General features: G+C 55.0%; 1 protein-coding gene across 6 annotated transcripts; it reads right to left on the reverse strand.

The window, feature by feature from the left end:
* Positions 1-109: 109 nt before the first annotated feature.
* Pear1 (platelet endothelial aggregation receptor 1) lies at positions 110-19,310 on the reverse strand. Of its 6 annotated transcripts, XM_021662534.2 has the most exons (26): positions 19,150-19,226; positions 18,553-18,611; positions 13,501-13,633; positions 12,645-12,712; positions 11,273-11,440; positions 10,608-10,712; positions 10,244-10,344; positions 9,574-9,666; positions 9,174-9,417; positions 8,526-8,646; positions 8,186-8,322; positions 7,892-8,104; positions 7,453-7,627; positions 7,235-7,355; positions 6,042-6,205; positions 5,849-5,951; positions 5,621-5,767; positions 5,334-5,459; positions 4,148-4,276; positions 3,912-4,040; positions 3,555-3,767; positions 3,304-3,392; positions 3,090-3,213; positions 2,865-2,939; positions 2,535-2,777; positions 110-2,058 (listed from the first exon to the last, which is right to left on the reverse strand). In XM_021662534.2, the coding sequence occupies exons 5-26, from the start codon at positions 11,371-11,373 to the stop codon at positions 1,907-1,909; spliced, it is 3,105 nt and encodes a 1,034-aa protein (XP_021518209.1). In that variant the 5' UTR covers positions 11,374-11,440; positions 12,645-12,712; positions 13,501-13,633; positions 18,553-18,611; positions 19,150-19,226; the 3' UTR covers positions 110-1,906. The 6 variants fall into 6 exon arrangements, 5 of the variants coding, with proteins under 5 accessions (XP_021518209.1, XP_021518211.1, XP_060234541.1 ...); XM_021662536.2 differs by lacking the exon at positions 18,553-18,611 and having other exon boundaries at positions 19,150-19,285; XM_060378558.1 differs by lacking the exons at positions 18,553-18,611; positions 19,150-19,226 and adding an exon at positions 14,830-14,933.
* Positions 19,311-19,730: the final 420 nt, after the last annotated feature.

The raw sequence follows: 19,730 nt of genomic DNA on the forward strand, positions 1-19,730 counted from the left end.
CAGCGTTGATGCTGCTCCTTGAAGAGAAGCCAATTCTGAGGAGACCTACAACCTAGGCCACGAGAGGCACACACGTGGTATCACTGGTACTTTCATCCAGCCACTCAGCTTTTGGAGGAACATTTATTGAGTGACTACTGTTTGCCAAGGGAAAGCAACAGTGAGCATAAACAGGAGTCCTGCGTTCTGAGAGCTAGCGGTCAGCCTCCCCACTAGGGGGAGGCAGAGGCCAATGTAGTGAAGCATGGAACCCGAGTCAGCATGCAGCCTGAGCTGGACTTGCAGCACTTGCCTTTAAACCCAGCACTCAAGAGCAGGGGCAGGCAGACCTCTGAGTTCCAGGCCAGCTGGGACCACGTAGTGAGACAGTGTCTCAAAAACAAAGTAAACAAACCCAAGTGCTGCCTGGCATCATTTCCGACTTCTTCGGGTACATGGAGAAGAGAGAGTAGCTATGAAGAGATGTGGGGTGGGCTCTCTGGGATATGTGAAGGACAAGCAAGGCTCAACAGGAGCCTAAGGAAGGCTGGACTTAGATATGCCAATTCCTGGGGTGGGAAGAAAGGTGGCAGTAGAGGAATGTTAATTCAGAACATAGCTGCTCTGGCAAGAGAGCACATCCAAAGACCTAGTCTGTGTGATCCAGCTGGAATACAAACAAGCCTTTAATCCAGAAGACAGGTGAGCAGAGTAAGGTCAGCCTGGTATAGAGCAAGTTTCAGATAAAGAAAAGTCATGGTGGTGCATGCCTTTAATCCCAAATAATGAAGGTAAAGTTAGTTTGTAGAAAGACACACCCATGTTTGAAAGTGTTCTTTAATTGACAGAAAAGGTGACAAATCAGAGAAAGAGTTGACAGAACAGGATACACCCAACTCTGTTGAGAAGAGAGAGGAGAGCTACTTAATAAAGGGCAGTGAGAGAGAGACAGGGAGGGGGAGAGAGGAGGCAGTGTTACTGGGACAGTAATAGAGAAGTTGTAGAGAAAGAACACAGGTGAAGGCAGAGTGAACCAGAGAATGAGAAAGGAGCCAGAAGATTAGAAAAGATTGCTGGAGCTAGTGTGAGGCCAAGCAGAGCATTTCAGAGGCCAGGAGAGAAGCCAGATTAAGTCAGCTGGGAGGAGAGTTTGAGCCAGAACAGCTGAGTTGAACCAGCCAGCCTGGAGCTCAGTGAGAACAAGAAAGGGTGAGCTTATTAAGCAGCAAGTCTCAGAGGCTGAAAACATTCCAGGCCTACATTAGATTTACAGAGGCTAGAAGCTTCCAGGACTAGGCCTAGGTTAGCAGTCAGGGACAGAAAGCCTCAGAGAAAACAACTGAGACATGTGAATAAAAGTTCCTTTTATAGGTGGCAGATAGCTTTCACTCCTCAAAAGAGCAAAGCTAGATAGAAGATAGGCTGAGGCATGAAGGTTTGACTACGTAGCCCAAGGCATACCAGGAAGACAAACATCAGAGGTGGGGAGCAACCCTCTGAGCAAAGACATGGAGGATTATGGAGTGAGGTGTGAGCAGGTAGTGAGGGCCTGCAGTTGGAGCTATTTAAGTCTGGAAGCTGACTACTACATGGGAAATCCAGAATCTGTACCTGGCACCCTCTAAAGCCAACTAGACACACACATAGCCTGCCTGGGCACGCGCATAGAGAAGGTAACCCAACACATTCTTAAACTCAGTCTAACATCAGACAACATTCTGCCCACAGGCTTCTGTCCACAGGGCCTGGGGGACTTGGGGAACAGTGGACTGGAGAAAGGGAGCTGGATGCTCTGCAAACTAGTGTCTCTTGGTGGAAGCTGAGAGCCGGTGTCAGTCTCTGTCCACTTCATCAAATGCTTGTGGCCTGCTGTCCTGTCCCTGCTCCTGGCAGGGTGTCAGGCACCACCCTGTACCATGCTGGCTCCTCAGTGGTCCTGGTGTCGAGGTGGAGGTGATGGAGGATGCCGTACTGGAGGCAAGTCATAGTGTCCAGGGATGTGACTGTTCTTGGGTGAGTCATAGTGGCCGGGAGGCAGGCCTGGAGGAATAGGGGGCATGGAGCCCACAGACTCTTGATCTGAAGACAGAGAGGACAGGATGAGGTAACTCCTCAATCTGCTTTGGCTCTCCTCCTACTCAAACCTCGTCCTACCCATAGAGGAGTGAATGGTAATGCATGTGGGCTGGCTGGGCCAACCACCAGGATTTGGACTCTGAGCAAGGCCCTCTTCCTCTCAGCCACCCCACCTGTCCACATCAGAGGAGATGATGACACCATCTCACCATTTGCTCACTACCTTTTTGGGTACTAACTCTGCATCTCTGCTGCTGTTCAAAAGCTCCATCTCAAACACTCAACCTTCAGAGGATAAACAGATTCTAAAAAGCAGGGCAGCTCCCCCAACATCATACCTGGTTTAAGACCAAACCACCCAAAGACCTTGTTCTTGCCATACCATGCCATTTTTTTTCCTTCTCTCCCCTCCGTTCCTCCCTTCCTACTTCCCATGTTCCAGTGCCCTGTAGCCCCTGCTGGGGGCAGGGCGGGCTTACTCTGGCTCAAGGGGCTGGGCTTCTCATAGGTGCCACTGTCTCTCTGTGGCTGACGCTGCTGCTGCCGGCCATCCCGGAGATGAAGAGGAGGAGGAGGAGACACTGATGGGGGGCCTTTCATCTCTACATAGCTGCTTTCTCGGGCTTCCCCAGGTAGGCCGGGCAGGTCTCTGATGGTAGCATAGGGGTTCTCGCTGCTCAAGGACATAACACTTGCCCGTAACCCCTCTTCAGAGACAGGACCTAAGGATGAAGAAAGAAAATCAGGGTCCTTGGAGGCATTGGCTCCTTGGCCCAGTTTCCCTTCCCTCCTTGTCTCTGTACTCATACCTTTATGACAGAATGGTCCTGGGCCATTCCTGTGACTAGAGCTGCAGCTATAGCTTCGGTCCAGGTGGCTGCTGCCTGAGGAAAGGCAACTTGGAAGTCAGACCTCTAGCCCCTTCCCAGACCTCTTCTGAAGCTAGGTGCCTCCCCCATCAGGACTGCACCAAGATGATCCAGCAGATCAGCCTGCACACATCCCCCTCATCCTCCTCGGCCTCGAGTACCCACCTCTGTCACGGGCCTCTCGTCTGTGCTTCCAGTCAGCTGGCAGCGTAACATGGCCATCACGTCCATGGGTTCTGCTTGGCTGCTCAGGTGCCTGGGAGCTGACAAAAAGCTGGCTGCCTGGAACCTGATGGGGAGCACAAGCAAGGTGGAGGCTCTCTTGAGAAGGGCAGCCCCACCAACGCACCCACAGAGCACAGCCCCTCAGTGCACTGACCTTGTTAGGGGGTTGGGGGTTAGGAGAACACTGAGACAGTGTGTGATAGCTAGGGTTGGAATAGTAGTGACTGTAGCTTGGAGAGACATCTGCAGGATAAACATGGTGCAAGGCAGCTCAGAGACTGGAGGAGGCCGGGACAACAGCAGTTTGACTTCCCTGACTCCTTCCATTCTTCCACCCCACATCCCATGGGCCATACTCAGTAGCAGCCACTGCCCATCAGTCACTTAAGCCTCACACCAGCTCACCTGGCATGACGTAATCAGAGCCATCCAGCCGCCCAGTGCTGTAAGCCACTGCCAAGTGTTCGTGTTCCTTGCCCTTTTGCCAGTGGCGGTAGCCAATGAACAGTGCTACCAGGGCCACCACAAGGGTGCCCAGCACTGCAATGCCAATCACTGCACTCAGAGAGTTATGGATCACAGGAGAGGTGGGCATTATGGTGAAGGACTCCTGGCTTCCTGTGAGATGGGAGTGGGCATTGAGACTAACACCTTGGTTCTAATGGGGAACTTGGGTTCATTTTAAGGAAGACAGAGATAGTATAAGAGCCCTTAGTCCCAGAACCTGGGAGAAAATGAGGATCAAAGAGTCCAAGAACTCACCCATTTTGCAGGGTGAACCACTGTGTCCTGGGGGACAGACACAGGCCCCAGTCTCTGGGTGGCACGTCTCTCCAGGACCACACTGGCATAGCTGGGAGCAGTTAACACCAAACACTCCTGGTGGGCAGCCTGAAGACAACCAAGAAGGGAAGGAGGGGTCACGGAGCCAGCAAACTGCAGTCTCCTCTTGGATAAGGGCTACAGTGAATATCAGGTCGTTAGCTCTCTAATGGTACCTTCCAAGCAGTAGGGTCCAGTCCAGCCTGGAGTGCAAGCACAGCTCCCATCCTGGGGGTGGCAGGTTCCACCATGATGACACTGACAGGATTGGGAGCATTTGAGTCCCCAGTGTCCTAAGGGACATGCTACAGGAAACAAAGGGCTGTCAAGCAAGGCCTGGCCATCCCCTCTGCATGAACTCTCAGCCCTTAGTATCTCTGAAGTCTTTAGCTTGGCCTTTTCCTGGGGATACTAAGGCTCTGAAGGGCATTTACAAGCTGAAGACTCAAATGTTCATCTCCAGCCCCATCTCTGATCCACTACCCACTTGACTTCCTAACAGCCATTTCAGAAAAATGTACCAACTGTTAGGGAACCGGAGACTTCCTAACACTAGCACTGGGCTTGGTTTTTCTGTTTTGTTTTCAAACATCTACCTCCTGCCTGGGTGCTAGGATTACATGTATGTTAACAGACCCGGTGTAATGCATTATCTGTGTGTGTGATCCTAGTAGCAGTCGATACTGGATCACTTCCTTGTGCCCTGCCTGCTGGAAGAGCACTCTCTGGGTAGCAACTTCCTGCTCCCTTCAAAGCACTCTTCACCTGCTGACTCGAGGACTCATCTATCATCATACAGTTATGTGAGAGAAACACAGTAAAGATAACGTGAGAAAGATATAAACAGCCATGGCTGCTGGTCCCAGTCCATGCCCCACATCCATACCATACTAGCAAATGAAGTGGACTCAGTGGCTTATCAAAAAGCTGTGGACATTTGGGTGGGAGGAAGACATTGGGGGGTATGAGGCAAAGTGGGATTTGATCAAGACAGTGGATTTATATAAAATTTCCAAAGAATAAAATTAATAGTTTAAAATTACTAAGTTTTTTGAAAAGGAAGAGAAAATACGAATCTCTCCAAAAGGGAACTTTTGGAGACTTGCTGTTCCATAAACAACCTGCTCTTTCCAGGTTCCCTTTGCTGGAGGGCAGACAATCTTTCCCTGTGGCTTGTATACTGCTGCATCTTCCCACTAAAAACCAGTACCCAGCATAAAGGCGATGGCAGGATCTTTCCTATTGTACAGATAACTGAGGGAGGTGAATGGGAGGCCTTCTGCCCAGGGCCAGGAGACTGAGGTGCCAGGGTTCAGCCACCAAGTGGAGGGCACACCTGCCCCCATACAAGCTGCTACGCACATTCAGAGCAGTCGGGGCCTGTCCAGCCTGCCAGACAGTAGCAGGTCCCATCCAGTGGGCGGCAGGAAGCGTGGTTGTTGCACTTGCAGGGCACACAGCGTTTGCCATAGCGACCAGGTGGGCAGGCTGAGGAGAGGGGTGCATGGTGACTGAGGGTCCTTGACCAGACTCTCCCTGCCCACTTCCCCCTGGATTAACTATCCTGGAAATGGGAGTCAAGAGGCCAAACCCGAGGGGTAGAGTGGGGCTCCTGCCAATAGGAGGGGCTGGGGTAGAGTGAGCCTCACGCTTCTGGCAGGAGGGGCCTCGGAACCCTGGTGCGCACACACAGTTGCCATTTTCAGGTACACAAGTACCCCCATTCTTGCAGGTACAGGTGTTGCTGCAGTTGGCTCCCCAAAATCCCTCTGGGCAAGGCAAGTGACAGTGTGTGCCTGTTGGAGACAATGAGAGGTCATCTCTGGTGGAATACAAGTCCATAGCAGACCTGCAACCTAGATAGCCAGAATGCTCACCCATCCAGCCAGCCTGACATCGGCAGTGTCCAAGAACAGGGTCGCAGCCATCAGAGTGGTCACAGTCACAGACACTGGCACAACCTTCACCAAACTGTCCCTTCTTGGAGAGTAAAGGGAGGGAGAGTAGGCGAGTCAGGCGAGGAGTGCTGTGCCCTTCCCTCTCCCAGGCAGGCGGGTTGCGATCCCTTACCGGGCAGGGAAGCTGACAATGAGCTCCATGCCACCCAGGGGTACAAGTACAGGCTCCAGTTTGGGGGCTGCAGATTCCCTCATGGGCACACTGGCAACTGGCATTGCAACTGAAGCCCCAGGTACCAGGAGGACAGGGCACAGAGCAGTTACCACGCTGCCAACCTAGAGAAGGTAAGCAGATACACAATGGGTGCTGGTGGTGCTGGCTTTATGCTACGAGCTGGGCATGAGAAAAGCATGTGAACTTTAGATGTTGAACAAATGGTTCAAAGACTCCTGTTGATGCAATATTCAATGTCCTGGGCCTCCTGAGGCTTCCACCTCACCTGGCCTCCTCTCCTACTCCTCATAAGCCTCCTGTAGCTTCCATCTCACCCGGGCCTGTTTCTTCCACTTCACTTGGACCTCCAGTCTTTTCTACCCTGCCTGAGCTTCCAGTCTCTTGAGCCCACGTGAGCCTCCAGTGTCTTCTAACCCATGCAGACCTGTCTCTTCTAGCCCACCTGGGCCTCCTCTGTCTATTCTACAGAATGGAGGAGGCTGGCAACAAACCCAAGCTCACAGTCATCTGTAGGATAACAAGGAGAAATGGGGCTGAGGACTTGATGCTTGGTTAAGTCTAATACCACAGGGTCTGACTTCAGCTTAAGAGCTGCCATGTGTCACTGTGAGAGACCTTGGAAGCTCTCACTAGCACTGCTATGATATGCTTCTGTGGAACTGAAGCTGAGAAGTGTTCATTACAGAGATCTAGTCTGCACCTTTCAAGGACACGTTTGTAGCTAAAGAACGTTTTAGCTCTGTGATCCCAGCACTCCAGAGGCTGACTCACAGAATGAACGGGTGCTTGGACATTGAGTCTATCCTGGGCTTTATAGTGGGACCCAGGAAGGAAGGAGAGAAGGGAGGGAGGAAGGAAAGAAGGAAGAAAGAAACCAACTAGAAAGGTGACGGGAAATGGAGAAGTGGGGGTTGGGGAAGGCCAGGACAGGGATGGATGAGAAAGCAGAAAAACAACATTCAAGCAGAAACTAGCCTGGATCGGTTCCCACAGGCCCACCTCTAATAAGCTCAGCCCTGCTAGTGTTCTCGCCGCCACCTCCACTCCCTATGTCCTTAACCGCCCCCCCACGACCCCCCCACATCCTGCCCATAACACTGCACCAGCCCCCCAACACCCTAGTCTGTCACCTTCCTTGCAGATGCACGTGCCGTCGATGGGGGAGCATGCAATGGCATTTTCACAGGAGCAGCGGGAGGAGCAGTTGACCCCGTAAGTGTCGGGTGGACATAGGTTAGCACAGTGGGGTCCCTGGAAGCAGACAGCCTAGGAGTGAGAGGCGCCTCCGGGGGGGACCCAGCCCCGTCCCTTCCCTTCCCCTCCCCTCCACAGTGGGTCACAGCCTCACCCTGTATCCGGGTGCACACCGGCAGAGGCCGCTGTCTGCAAGGCAGACGCCGCCATGCAGGCAGAGGCAGTGCTCCTGGCAGCCAGGCCCGTGCGTGTCCTGCGGGCAGCTCTCATTGCAGTGGAGGCCTGCCCAGCCTGGCTTGCAGGAGCACTCGCCATGCATGGGGTGGCAGCTGTGGGCACAGGATGGGACACAGTAGTCTGAGTCAGACTTCAAAAGCCCCTTCCTCCGCAGAGCCCGAGTAGGAAGCCAGGGCCCCAGTGAGATCCTCCAGAGGGCCAGGCTAGGCAAGGAGGGATGTCCAGGCCGCTCCTGACCCCTCCCCAGACCCCGCCCCAGTCCTTCTGTGACATTGGTGCGGCCCTGATGCTTTCCGTTTTTCCTGGGGCTCCAAACCAAAACCTGGTCTCCCCTGACCTTGTTTCTCGCAGCCCACCTGAGACTGTGCTCTGGGTCACAGGCGCAGGGCTCCTGGCAGCTGAGACCATAGAGGCCATCCGGACAGAGGCGCTCAGTGCAGCGGTCGCCTGTGAAGCCATGTTCGCATAGACACCCACCATCGACGGGAAAGCAGCGGGCACCAGGGCCGCAGTCGCAGGTCTCCGCACAGTCTTGCCCGAACCGGCCCATGGGGCACTCTTCCTGGCACCTGGGCGCCGGGTTAAGCATGGCTGTATAACCTCGGCTCCCCCTCCTCCTGGCCTCCAGCTCCCTAGGGCCACACACTCACCGATCCCCGATATAGCCAGAAGCACAATGGCACTGCCCAGTAAAGCGGTCACAGAGGCCACGGTTGTGGCATCGACACTCCCAAGTACAGTTGGGTCCATGGAAACCCTTTGGGCAGGGCAGGGAACAGATGACACCCTGTTGGGGGGGTGAAAAGTCACTTAATCCCCTTCTCATGGCCACAGGCCTTGGCACGCCTTCACATGCTCAAAGCCCTCAAACCTCTCCAGGGCCGGAGCCCATCCCATGAAAGCACTGTCCATAGCCCTGTCTAGAGCCACCCCAGAATTCTCTTGATAATTCCAACCCCATGCACACGTGCCCTGCCCTGCCCTTCCTACCATCCAGCCCGGTGGGCAGCTGCAGGAGCCTTGGGGGCCCTGAGGAACACCTCCATTTTGGCAAGGATGAGTTCTGGGACAGGAGAAGCCATCAGGGCCCTGTGAACAGGGCACATTACAGCTGTGGAATAGGGGGTGAGGTCAGAGTGTCATGAGGAATAACCTTCAAGTGGCCTTTTCTCAAAGGCGGGTTACCTGCACAGAAGGGGTCTGGGCAAGGGCATCCCAGTATCAGCGGGTGGGGACGACGAGGGTGTGTGGCGTGTCTGCTTCTTCAGCAGCAGGCTCCTAACCCTCGCCTTCCCCTGCGCAGGCAGTCCCCTCTTGACACCTGCTCCCACTACAGGCTTTCCACTGGAGAACTCAACACCCCAGGCCCTCTGCGTGTGGCCTTGCAAGGACTATGCCTACATCCTCCTCTCAGCCTCACTTGATGACATTGGTCCTCTCTCTCTTCACCCCCCCCCCACACACACACACACACACTTGCTCATGCTGTGACTATGGCAGCTGTTCCTAAGGACTAGTTCACAAGGAGATGATGGGTACTCAAGGCTGCCTGGCTGGGAACAGATGAACTAGGATCTTAGTCTCTTAACTCCATCATTTCCTCACGTACAGTCGTGTATCTGTGGCCTCATCACACACCTGGGTCCTGTTCTCTCTGGGGGGCAGAAGCACGCTCCATCCTGGGGATCACAAGAAGCCCCATGGCAATGGCAACTAAACTGGCAATCGGGACCGTAGAGGCCAGGAGGGCAAGGCTGAAGGCAGCTGGGTGGCTGTAGGCCAAAGGAACAAAAGCACACCCCACTCTTGGGATCACAGGAACTGCTGTTGCCACACTGGCAGAGCTTGTCACACTGTGGCCCCCATGCACCTGGGGCACACTCTGTGGAACAGAAAATGGAAGGGAGTCAGCAGGGACTTAGCCCCCCCAGCTCCCAGTCTCACAGGGCCATACACCCACCTCCTCTGCCGCATCTCCAGAAAAGGCAGCTAGCAATTGAGGCCGATAAAAAACATCCCTCAGTCACTAGCAACTTACCACTAGAGCAGTCGTCACCCCGCCAGCCTGGAGCACACTGGCAGCGATTAGGAGCCACACAACGACCATGGACACACTCCTGGGCACAGAGTGCTGGCCAGAGATGGGATGGATGAGAAAACGCCTCTACCCCACCTTCCCCCATTAACCTATGAAGCCAGAGTCATTTCCTGCCATTCCTGCAGCTCCCCAAGCACCAGCACTGTCTGTGAAGACTTGGGGAGCAACTAATCAGGGTCAGACTGGGTAGGACCCCAGAGTCCAGACTTCCTGACCCCTTTCTGTGCATGTTTCTAAATACCTTGCTGGGAAATGGGGGAATTCTCAAGTGGTAGTTGAATAGGGATATGGTTGGTCAGAAGGGGCTGAGGTGAGGGGTAAGTCAGGCTGGAAAGCTGAGCCTGCAGGGACTGGCGACAGGTCAGAGCTGAGTGGATAGTCAGAGGATGGCAGGGTCCCATCTGAACACAGGATCACAGTATGCTAGGGGACGAGAGACTGCACAGTAGCCAAGTAGGCCCAGCCTCCATGTCCAACCCTTCCTGTAGCCCTGGCCCCAGCTACTGGCCAAAGGGGAAATCCAAAGGAGTACCCCACCACCACACCACCACACCCCTCACAGGTGGGTCCCTCCCACTGCATTCCTACCCCGGCCCCACTCAGGACTCACGGACACAGGCCCCGCTGCTCTCATAGTAACCCTCACAGCACTGCAGGCGTGGGCGGGAGTCCACCCTCACCACCTGACGATACACAGTCCGGTAGACAACCCTGCGGTGGCCCAGGAGGTGACCATCAGTTCTCTTAGCAGAGGCCCTGGCTGCCCTGCCCACTCCCATACCTCAGTGAGGCACAGAGGGGTCAGAGGGTAAGTCCTCCCTGCCCCACATCGGCCATACGCATGTACAATGAACCAGACACACCTTCACATGCCACATGGACACCCACTAGGGGCAGGTGAATGAATGCCTTGAGGTCAGGGTATCCCCTGAGCACCAACCAGCTACTGGCCCATGAGAGGATGACGAACTCACGTGGGCTGAGGACAGGTGTGGGGGTCCTCCCAGGGCCTGTCGCAGGACTCAGCTGGCAGCAGGCTGAAGGGGCGCAAGTGGGACTCCTTGGTGGTGGTGGTGAAGCTATGGGAGAACAGGTCAGAGCCAAGGACAGCCTGAGGCCTGGGATGGCAGGGTGCAGCCGAGAGCCAAGGCCAGGCTTCACCATGCAGAGAATTGGTGAAGCCCAAGTTTGTGGGCTTCCTTGTCCTGTTGCCCACCCAGCTTGTCTAGAGGCTTCTAGAATGTTCTAGGACTCCTCCCACCATATCTGTCTCTCATCCTGAGGGCCAAAGCATACACCTTCCAAGATAGGATGGCTGAACTTGACTGCTCAGCCTGGCCCCAGCTGGTAGCAATGGACTGAAGCATTTCTGGCTAACTTCTGCCCTGGCACTGTTTTCTAGTCCTATTCCTACCATCCCCAAACCCCTATCCCAGCCAGCCCCTCTACTTGGTCCACAATGGATGCCCCTCTCCCACAGGGACCCAGGGACAAAGACAGGGGAAACTGGGGTCAGAGATGAGACAGAGATAAGGGCAGAGGTGGGGGAAGGTCAAAGGCCACAGAGGGGCACACAGAAACCAGAAACAGATTCCTAGGAGGAAACACCCCTCTGGGACAAGCATCAAGCCCTTCTCACCTTTCCCAAAAGGTGCAGACATTGGGATCATTGGAGTTGAGAGTTCCAGCCAGATCCAGGACTAGAGCCAGGAAAAGGAGGGGACCCAGAAGTGGCATCATGGCAGAGGTCTGGGGTAGGGCACCCTGTAACTGAACAGCACTGCAGCCAGCAGCCAGAAGGGCACATCTGCAAAGATCCGAGCAGTACACACACTGAAGGGACCAGCCCACTGCCTCCCTGGCCCTCTAGTCTGTGCAGTAAGGCTCCAGCTGCCCCAGAGCTGCGCTCCTGGTGCACTTCCAGGCCTCAGCTCAGTTTGCTAACACGCTGACTCCAGCTCTCATTATCCCTGGAGTTCTGTGCCTCAGGCATGGCTTCCGCACTACCCTGCTTTTCTGTCTATTCCCTGACAACTCCGTCTCCCACAACATAGGCACACACTGGTTAGCACCATGCTCGTCCTAGCACCATTCACCATGTATCAACTTCTAGTGTCCTCTGACCATTCCCTAGACTAGCAAATATGCAGGACAAGGAAAGGTGTACCACAGTGTGACGCTGGGACCAAAAAGGAGGTTCTCAGGGAAGCCAACCTGGGCTCAGCCCGAGAGAATGTTCCAGTGGCCAGGCCAGTTCCGTATCAGAGGCCACTGACGGCAAACTTTCATCACTGTATGTGGGCAGCCGGGAGCCAAAACCACTCTGCTGAAGTACTGTCAGGGAGTTCCTGCTATGGGGGATGGCAGTGGGCCGCATCTGGCTGGGCGCACAGCCACCAGTGTGCTCCAAGGGGCCATTTCCATCTTACTCTCACAGCTCTAGGAAACTGGCTCCTTACCAGGTCCACACCTTCCCAAGGGTGGGAAGAGAGTCAGGGCCCTGGCAGGGATGAGCGTTTCTCTAAACTCTTAGGCTCCGGAGAGGCTGAGGGCTAGAGACCAGCCCTCTGCCTCCAGGTTCCTATCTTCTGCTTGCTCAGGCTCCCTGCTCGCCTCTCCAGAGATGCCCACATCTGTTTGTAATTTTTCCGAGAGGTCGCAGTTGCAGCCCCTTACGGCCCTGAGTATCTCTGGAATGCTTGCTGCAGCCCCACCCCTGGCCCCCCACCCACACACTCTGGCAGCTCATGATTCTCTCAGCACAGACAAGGCACCTTCTTCTCAGATTAAGGTAGGCTCCATAACTGAACCCCAATCCCTTCTGTGGTCCGTCCCCACCTTTAACCCCTAACACCTGAATTTCACCTTCGTCCTTTTCACTCCATGTTTCTACTCCCAGAGCGACCTTCTCCCAGCTCCTTTGTTGAGCGGAGCCACTTCTGCACATGCCTCCCCCACGGCCCAGCTGCACCCATAGCCTCAGTCTTCTTTGCCTCAATCAGGTAACTCACCGGTGATGGCCACATGGGCCTAGGTAGCCAGGTGTCGTCCTGGGGATCCCAGCCTCAGGATCCAAATCCTAAAAGGAGGGAATCCAGCTGGGTGGTGCAGTGCAGGTGTGCAGACCCAGCACTCAGGAGGCAGAGGCAGGTGGACAGTTGAGTCTGAGGCCAGCCAGGCATGCAGAGTGAATGGGGGGTGGAGTTTCACCCTCCGCTACCACCCTGTTCGTGTGTAAAGGGGTCTCATTTGGCTGGCTTGGCCACTGGGCTGGCTCTGCAGCCTTGGAAGATGGTGGTCAAGGGAACAGTGCTGAGCCCTGTGTCCGGAGAGTCACACCATACAGAGGCCTCCAGTGCTACTCACACCCGACCCCGTGAATGTACACGACACTGCCCCACCCCCACAAAGTCAGCTCCTTTCTCAGGGTTCCCAAACCGTCTCCTCCAACCTTGCCCTAGTCACTGCCCACCAACAGGGCTGGCTCCAGCAAAGGTACCCCACAGCCAGGGCCATGACCAGAAACCAGCGCTCTCCACGGCTCTGCCCCTGCTCTGGGTCTTTGCCACAGTCCATTCTTCCAAAATCCTGGGCTCCAGCAGAGATGTAACCTCCTCCAAGAAGTTGCCCACACGGCTCAGTGAGCTGCCCTGTCCTGTCTGTCCCTAGAATCCACAGCATGGAGTGGGGAGTAAAGCCGGTAGCAGGAAGGTGGAGGTAGGTTGTGCTATGGCTGCCTAAGACCCTTCCCAGTTTCACCTGCCTTACCCCTAGGCCAGAGGCATCATCAGGTGCTGCCCATCTCCCCCTTCTGCTGCTCAGCTGGGGTATCAGGATGGCCTCCCACACATGTAGGAGATGACTTACTGAAACTCTGCTGGGAGGGCAGCTGGCTGGAGAGCTACCTTCCTTCCAGCGGCCTTCAGGGTAGGGCTGCCTTGCAGAGGAGGCTTCAGTTGCTCTGTCCAGGGCTAGGTGCCAAGGTGGGGTCAGCAGAGACCTGTGGGTGGACAATAAGAATGGGAGGTAGGAGGGAGGTCCTTACCTGACTATTCCCAGCCCAAAACCAAACCCAGGCCTGATGAGGACCCCGAAGCCTCCCAAGCTGGTTTCTGGGGGGAGGGGCTAGAGCCTCTGAAGTCTGTCCCATGAACCACCAGCCCCACCCCAGGCACAGCGACACCCAGCCTCTTTGACTACACACCCATCAAAGGGCTTAGTCCTTAGCCCACAGCACCCTGGCCTCACAGACCCCTCTTGGGCCCCTTCTGCTCAGCCTCCATCTCCCACCGAGCTTCTGGTTTGATGTGAGTCCAGAAAGCCTCCCCTCGCAACCAGTAAAAATGTGGCCCTGTATTGTTCTGAGATGGGCGAGGCAGGGAGAGAGTCCCACAGGACACTTCATTGAAAGCTTCCATCGGCCCTCGAGAAAGGTGCTACTATGCAGTTTACAGCTGAGGAAGCAGACTCAGTAAGCCCAAGGCCCACAGCCATCGCCATCAGGAGAGGAGTCCAAACATGCGACAGCAGAGACCTCCCAGGAGTCCTATTTCTGGAAGGGGAATAGGAACCCAGAGGCTTTGTATCTTTACAGCCTGAGTTATAGGAGTAGGGAGCTGGCCAGGGACTGGACAGGAGAAAAGGAGGGTTCCACAGGACATGCTCAGAGGCGTGGGAACTGTGTTGAATGCAGTCAAAATGAACAACTTTTCTTTCCCACCTCCACATGCAAATTGCTGGGCTCGTGGCCAGGCCCAGCTCCATTTCCTGCCTGCAAGGCTGCAAGCTACATTCCTGCCTCTCAGCCTCCAAATCCCACAGGACCCTAGCCTGTTCTCTCTCCAGGAGCCCCTCTACCCTCACTGCACCCCAGCCTCTGGGAGAAGGAAGTAAGTCTAGGGCCTCTGGGAGCTGGTGGATGATAGAAGGTCCTTATCCAGAATACAGCGAATGGGAGTGAGGGAGGGAATACACAGGAACTTCTGCAGGCTTATCCCTAGCCCTGCCCCCAGGAGTGGCGCAGCTCGGGATAGCTCCTCCACTCTGGCCCTTTCACCTCAGCTCAGAACGTTAACATACTCTACCAAGGCTACCATGCCAACCAAATGTGGTGACCCAGACGATGAGCTTTGGGCCGTTCTAACGCACACTGCTTCATCCACATCAGTTGTGCCCAACATCCACAGGACCCCTTACCCCCGGCATTCATTCCAGGGAAAACTGGAGATTTTGTTTCTGAAGAACCCCCACGATGACGATGATCTGGGAATAAACAGAGCTGAAAATGCTGACAAGGGAGAAAGGAAGCAGGGATGGGAGAAGGCCAGAATCTGATCCCAAGAACAGCCGGCTGCATGCCAGGTGCATCTTCTAGATAGAGTGGGTCAGAGAGCAGGATCCCTGAATTCTTGGCCCCATCCCCACCCATGGTACTGACTCCAACTCCCTCGTACCCCCACCTTGCAGTCCAGAGAGTCTAGCCCTGTCCCTGTCACAGGCTGTCTGACTTTGCTCACATCACCCCAGCCCCCTGAGGCTCCCTTCATATCAGCCTCTCTAACAACTGGGACTGTTTATATCTGGTGTGTTTTAGATGCCTTTTCTTGTTTTTCACCAGCACCCTGACTTTTCCCTTCCATCGCCAGTCTGGTCAGTGAGTCTCCTTTTCCTGTCAAGGCTGCCATGCACAGCTGCATGCCACGTCCCTGCACAATGTCTTTTGCCTTCCCAGAGAGTGGATGGATGAGCAGCCACACCGGCTGCAGCTTAGCTCAGCTCTGAGGTGGGCTTTTCCCTTTGTCGCCCTTTGCTGAGCTCTTTTCCACTGAGACAGGTTTATGCAGACCTTCCCAGCCAGGAGTGAGAGCCCGAGACTTCCATGCTGTCCCCACAGAGGAGCTAGCTCTGCCAGCACCTCACACCACCGGTCTGCGTGAACACAGCCCCTCCTACACCCAGCCAAGTCAGGCTCCGGCACGCCAGGCATGTCTTCCCTTCCGGATGGAGGAACAGGAAGCCTGAGAGGCAGACTAGATCCTGGGGCAGCAGGAGCAGGGCAGGGGTGAAAGACAGGCCTGCTGCTGGCTCAGGAAACGAGGCCAGAGGGTCCACCATATTCCTTGTTTACTCACCAGGAAATAGAGAACCAGCAGGGATTCTGACTCACAATCTAAGCCAGTCTCCGCCCCAGCCCCAGCCCCAACTGCCACCTGGGGAGAGGTGGCCCCCTTTTCCCCACAGAGGAGGCCTGGATGATCTTTGTACAATGAGTTGCCCAAGGCCTTCCTTACCACCACCCAGAGACTGCCTTCAGAAAGCACAGTTCTGGCAGGGCAAAGTGACTTCTACTTTTACTCTCAACACCCCAACACTTGGAAGGCTGAGGTAGGAGGAGAATTCATTCCAGGCCAGCCTGGGCTACATACTGAGTAAGCTGCTGTCTCTCTCTCTCTCTCTCTCTCTCTCTCTCTCTCTCTCTCTCTCTCTCTCTCTCTATATATATATATATATATATATATATATATATAAAATAATAATAATAATAATAAGTCACAGAGTGCACTTCTGCTCTGGCCACTACCCCCTTCTACTGCTTTCGGTGGACCCTTTACAGGAAACGCCAGCTCTATCAGGCAACTAGCCCTGTGACAATAACGCCAACGGCCCCATGTGCCTCGCACCCTGCAGCTGCCTCTGCTCAAGCCTCCTCAGAATGTTTGGTTCCTCCCAGCCTTCAGGACCAGCCCCCACCAAGAAGCTCCCCAGTACTCAAGCCTCTTCCTCCCTTTCTGCCCTGTAGGCTTAGCAATCATGCCCCCCATGGCCCGAGGGGGCTCTGGCTATTTTCCCCAGATCTGTTCAGAAGCTTCAAGTAGGAAGCTCCCTCTGACACAGGGGAATGACCCAGCCAAAGTCAGTCCTTATGTCCCTTCTCTGGGAGAAAGTAGAACTATCCCAGGCCACTCTAGGGACTGAACACTGCAGTCCAGGGAGGGGCTGAGGGGTGGCTACACCCCCCAGCCTGCACTCTTAGTCTCCTCCTGTGCAACACTCTCCAATACTGGCATGGACTGTTTCCTCCCAGCCAGTCCCTGGCCACACTGAGCTCTTTCACTGGTCTGAGCTTCCTTGATGGTGCTCGGAGTGGAACCCTGGACCCTGAACACCTAGGCAAGTGCTACACTACTGAGCTGTACCCAGCCTGCCCATAATGCTTACCAACGGCTGTTTGCCACTGTGTCAGAGTTGCCTTGAGCAAAGCCCTTCCCCTTGACCCAGGCTGCCCAGCACCAGCCAGCAAGAGTGTGTCTGGGATAGGTGGGCACCTTGAGCTGAGCACAGAGCACTGCAACCTCCCTTCTGAGGAATACCAGAGAGACTGTGGCTTCCCTTCAACTCCTCATCAGGCCTCTGGAGCCCTGGACACAGTGGAGTGTGAATGGTAAGAAAAAAAGTGAAATGCACAAAGACTAATGCCACATCTGCCATGCTGGCCTGGGTCAGGGACTCTGCAGGCCCAGCTACCAAGTTCCCTGGTGATAAGTGGGATGAGGTTACAGAAATGCAAGGCTCTGAGTCACCTGGCATGTAGGGGATATGGACAGATGCGAGTCCCCATCCTGCACCTCGGGGCCCAGAACAATGCCCCTCACTGTCCACAAATCCTCCTAAACACAGGGGCTGAGACCCCAGGTGCCCTTCTGTGGTGGTCAGCAACAACAGGAAGGAAGAGGTGCCCACACTCAAGGTCCTGCTTGCTGGCTGCTTCTCTCAGGTGACATGCAGGTGTGTTAGCACTAGTTATCACCCTTGGGAAACTCAAGGAGGGCTGGCCTTTTCCCCTCTTAGCTAGGCCTTCTATTTCAGAGATGAAGCAATGTCCCAGGAAGGTGGGTAATTTGCCCTTCATCATACAAACCACCAGGGTACAGCAGGGGTCTGGACCAGGTTTGCCTCGTGGCCTAACTTGTGTGTCCTCCCCAACCCCGAGTGGCTTCTCCTCGACCTGGGATCTTTGTTCTCAATCTCTATATCCACAGTTCTCTCCCAGGCCTTGTCTTGCCAAGTCTGTGTGTCTGCATTGCCTGTCTGTGTTTAGGTCTGTCCATCCTCTGTCCTCTTTCTGCAAGCTTTTCCCCTACAGGGCAGGTACCTGGAATCACCACCCTGCACCAAGCTGAGTTTCCTCAGCGAAGCCCAGAGGTTGCAGGGCCCCACGGTGGCCGTGGCAGCTATCTTCTCTAAGTTTCCCGCTGGTGGAGCGGGTGCCCAGGGTGGGTTTCCTCTTCTGGGAGAGTCTGATAGGGCTGGAGTGGAGCGAAGACACACACCAAGCCTCCCATTTCACCCTTCACTAAGAAGAAAAAGGCAAGCAAGGGAGGTGGCAGGGATAAGGTGGCAGTCTTAGGAAGATGTCTTCTGCTGGAGAGCAGCAAGGGGTGGACTGGGGGGTGGCCAGTGCACCTCACCTGCACACATTGAACGGGTAAGGTGCTGGAATATGGGTGGAGCTGGGTTTGGAGAACAGCCTCTAACCCTCTAGAGTTAGGCCTAGAGTAGGCAGAGGTTGGGAAGTGACCCCTGATCCGGCCTGGAGCTGAGGCCTGGCTGAGCCTGGGAACCTCAGTCAGCACACGCAGTTCCCATCTCCTGGGACTAGGGTCACAGTCCCCAGCTTGGGCAGCAGGAACTACTAAAGGACCAAAACAGGGAGTCACAAGTCCAACAGTCAGAAACAGGGATGGGAGCTGAGGTAGGCCTTGCTGGAACTTGGGCTCTGGGGGTCCAGGGCCTACACTGTCTAGGCAAAAAGCCTCAGAGACTTTAGGTGCCTATAGCTGACCTCTCTCGACAAGGTGGGGAAGGACTTGCAAATCCCACCCCTTCCCGGGGAAGAGGGGCAGCACTGTGAACACTGACCAGGGTCTCTCTCGCTTTCCCGCAGTCACAGGAGGAGGCAGCCAGGCGTGGCGTTCTGTCTGTCCCCCCAGAAAGAAGAAATTGTGGGGACGGAGGAAAGACAAGTTTAGGGTTACTTTTCAGGGCTTCGGTACCACCAAAGTCCTACAACTAGCAAACTGTACGCTGGGATCCAGGAGACTCTGAGGCTGTCTTTCCTGGGCAAAGAGAACGCTCTCCCAGGCTGGCCACCGGCTCCTACTTCACACCATAGTTTTTCCTTCTCTTTAGTCGGGTCTCCCTTTCTCTCCCTCTCTTCTCGTTCTCTCCTTTCTCTGTTTTCACTTAGGCGGTTCTCTTAACTTAGATTTCTCTTTCCTTCCCCTGACCCTCTTTCTCCCTGTCTCCGTTTCTCTCTCTGTCCCTCCGTCTCCGAATCTCTCTTGGTCGCTCTTTCTCTGTCTCTGTATCTTTCTCTCTCTGTGTCTCTCTCTCTCTGTCTCTCTCTCTCGTTTCTCGTCTCTCTTTCCACTTAGATGGACTGCAACACACACTCTGATCCCCCATCTCCTCTTTCAGCTCCCCGGGTTTCAGCCAAGCGCAGGGCGGGTCACTCACCTGCCTCGGAGTGCAGCACCGACGGTCCGCTGGTCGACTGAGGCTACAACGCAGGCAGGAAGGGGGTGGGCCTCCGCCCGCGCCCAGGCAGGAAGTCCGCGCGGGGAGGCTGGAGCCTGGCCGGGTGGGGTCAGGCCTTTGCTCGCCTGTCTGCGAAGTGGACGGGGAGAGCCGCCCAACTTGACAGCCCCAGCTCCCGGCGTCGCCGTCCACCCGACGCCCCACTTTCCTGTCTGGCAGCGCCCCCTGGCGGCCATCAGGGGAGAGACACCCCGACTGTGCATTCAGGTCACTGCGACCTTTGCATGGGTTGAAGCAGGATGCTGATAAGAAGCCAAAGCGAGATCCGAACAGAAGTCCATCACACTGCTCCGAAGCACACAGCGGCCTAGCACAGCCAGGGTTCAGAGCAAGGACAACTTGGGCCTGGGGTGTGGCTTGTGCTGCGTGCTCTGGGTTGAATTCTCAGCAGCAGGCACACCTCTATTTAGGCATAATTGACGAATAATAAAAATAAGCCCATCTGGTTCGATAAATACTGCTCTAAAATTTTATCGTGAAAACTTTTACAGAATATAAAG

Source organism: Meriones unguiculatus, chromosome 2 (assembly GCF_030254825.1).
Source record: "Meriones unguiculatus strain TT.TT164.6M chromosome 2, Bangor_MerUng_6.1, whole genome shotgun sequence".
In the NCBI taxonomy this organism is placed as follows: domain Eukaryota; kingdom Metazoa; phylum Chordata; class Mammalia; order Rodentia; family Muridae; genus Meriones; species Meriones unguiculatus.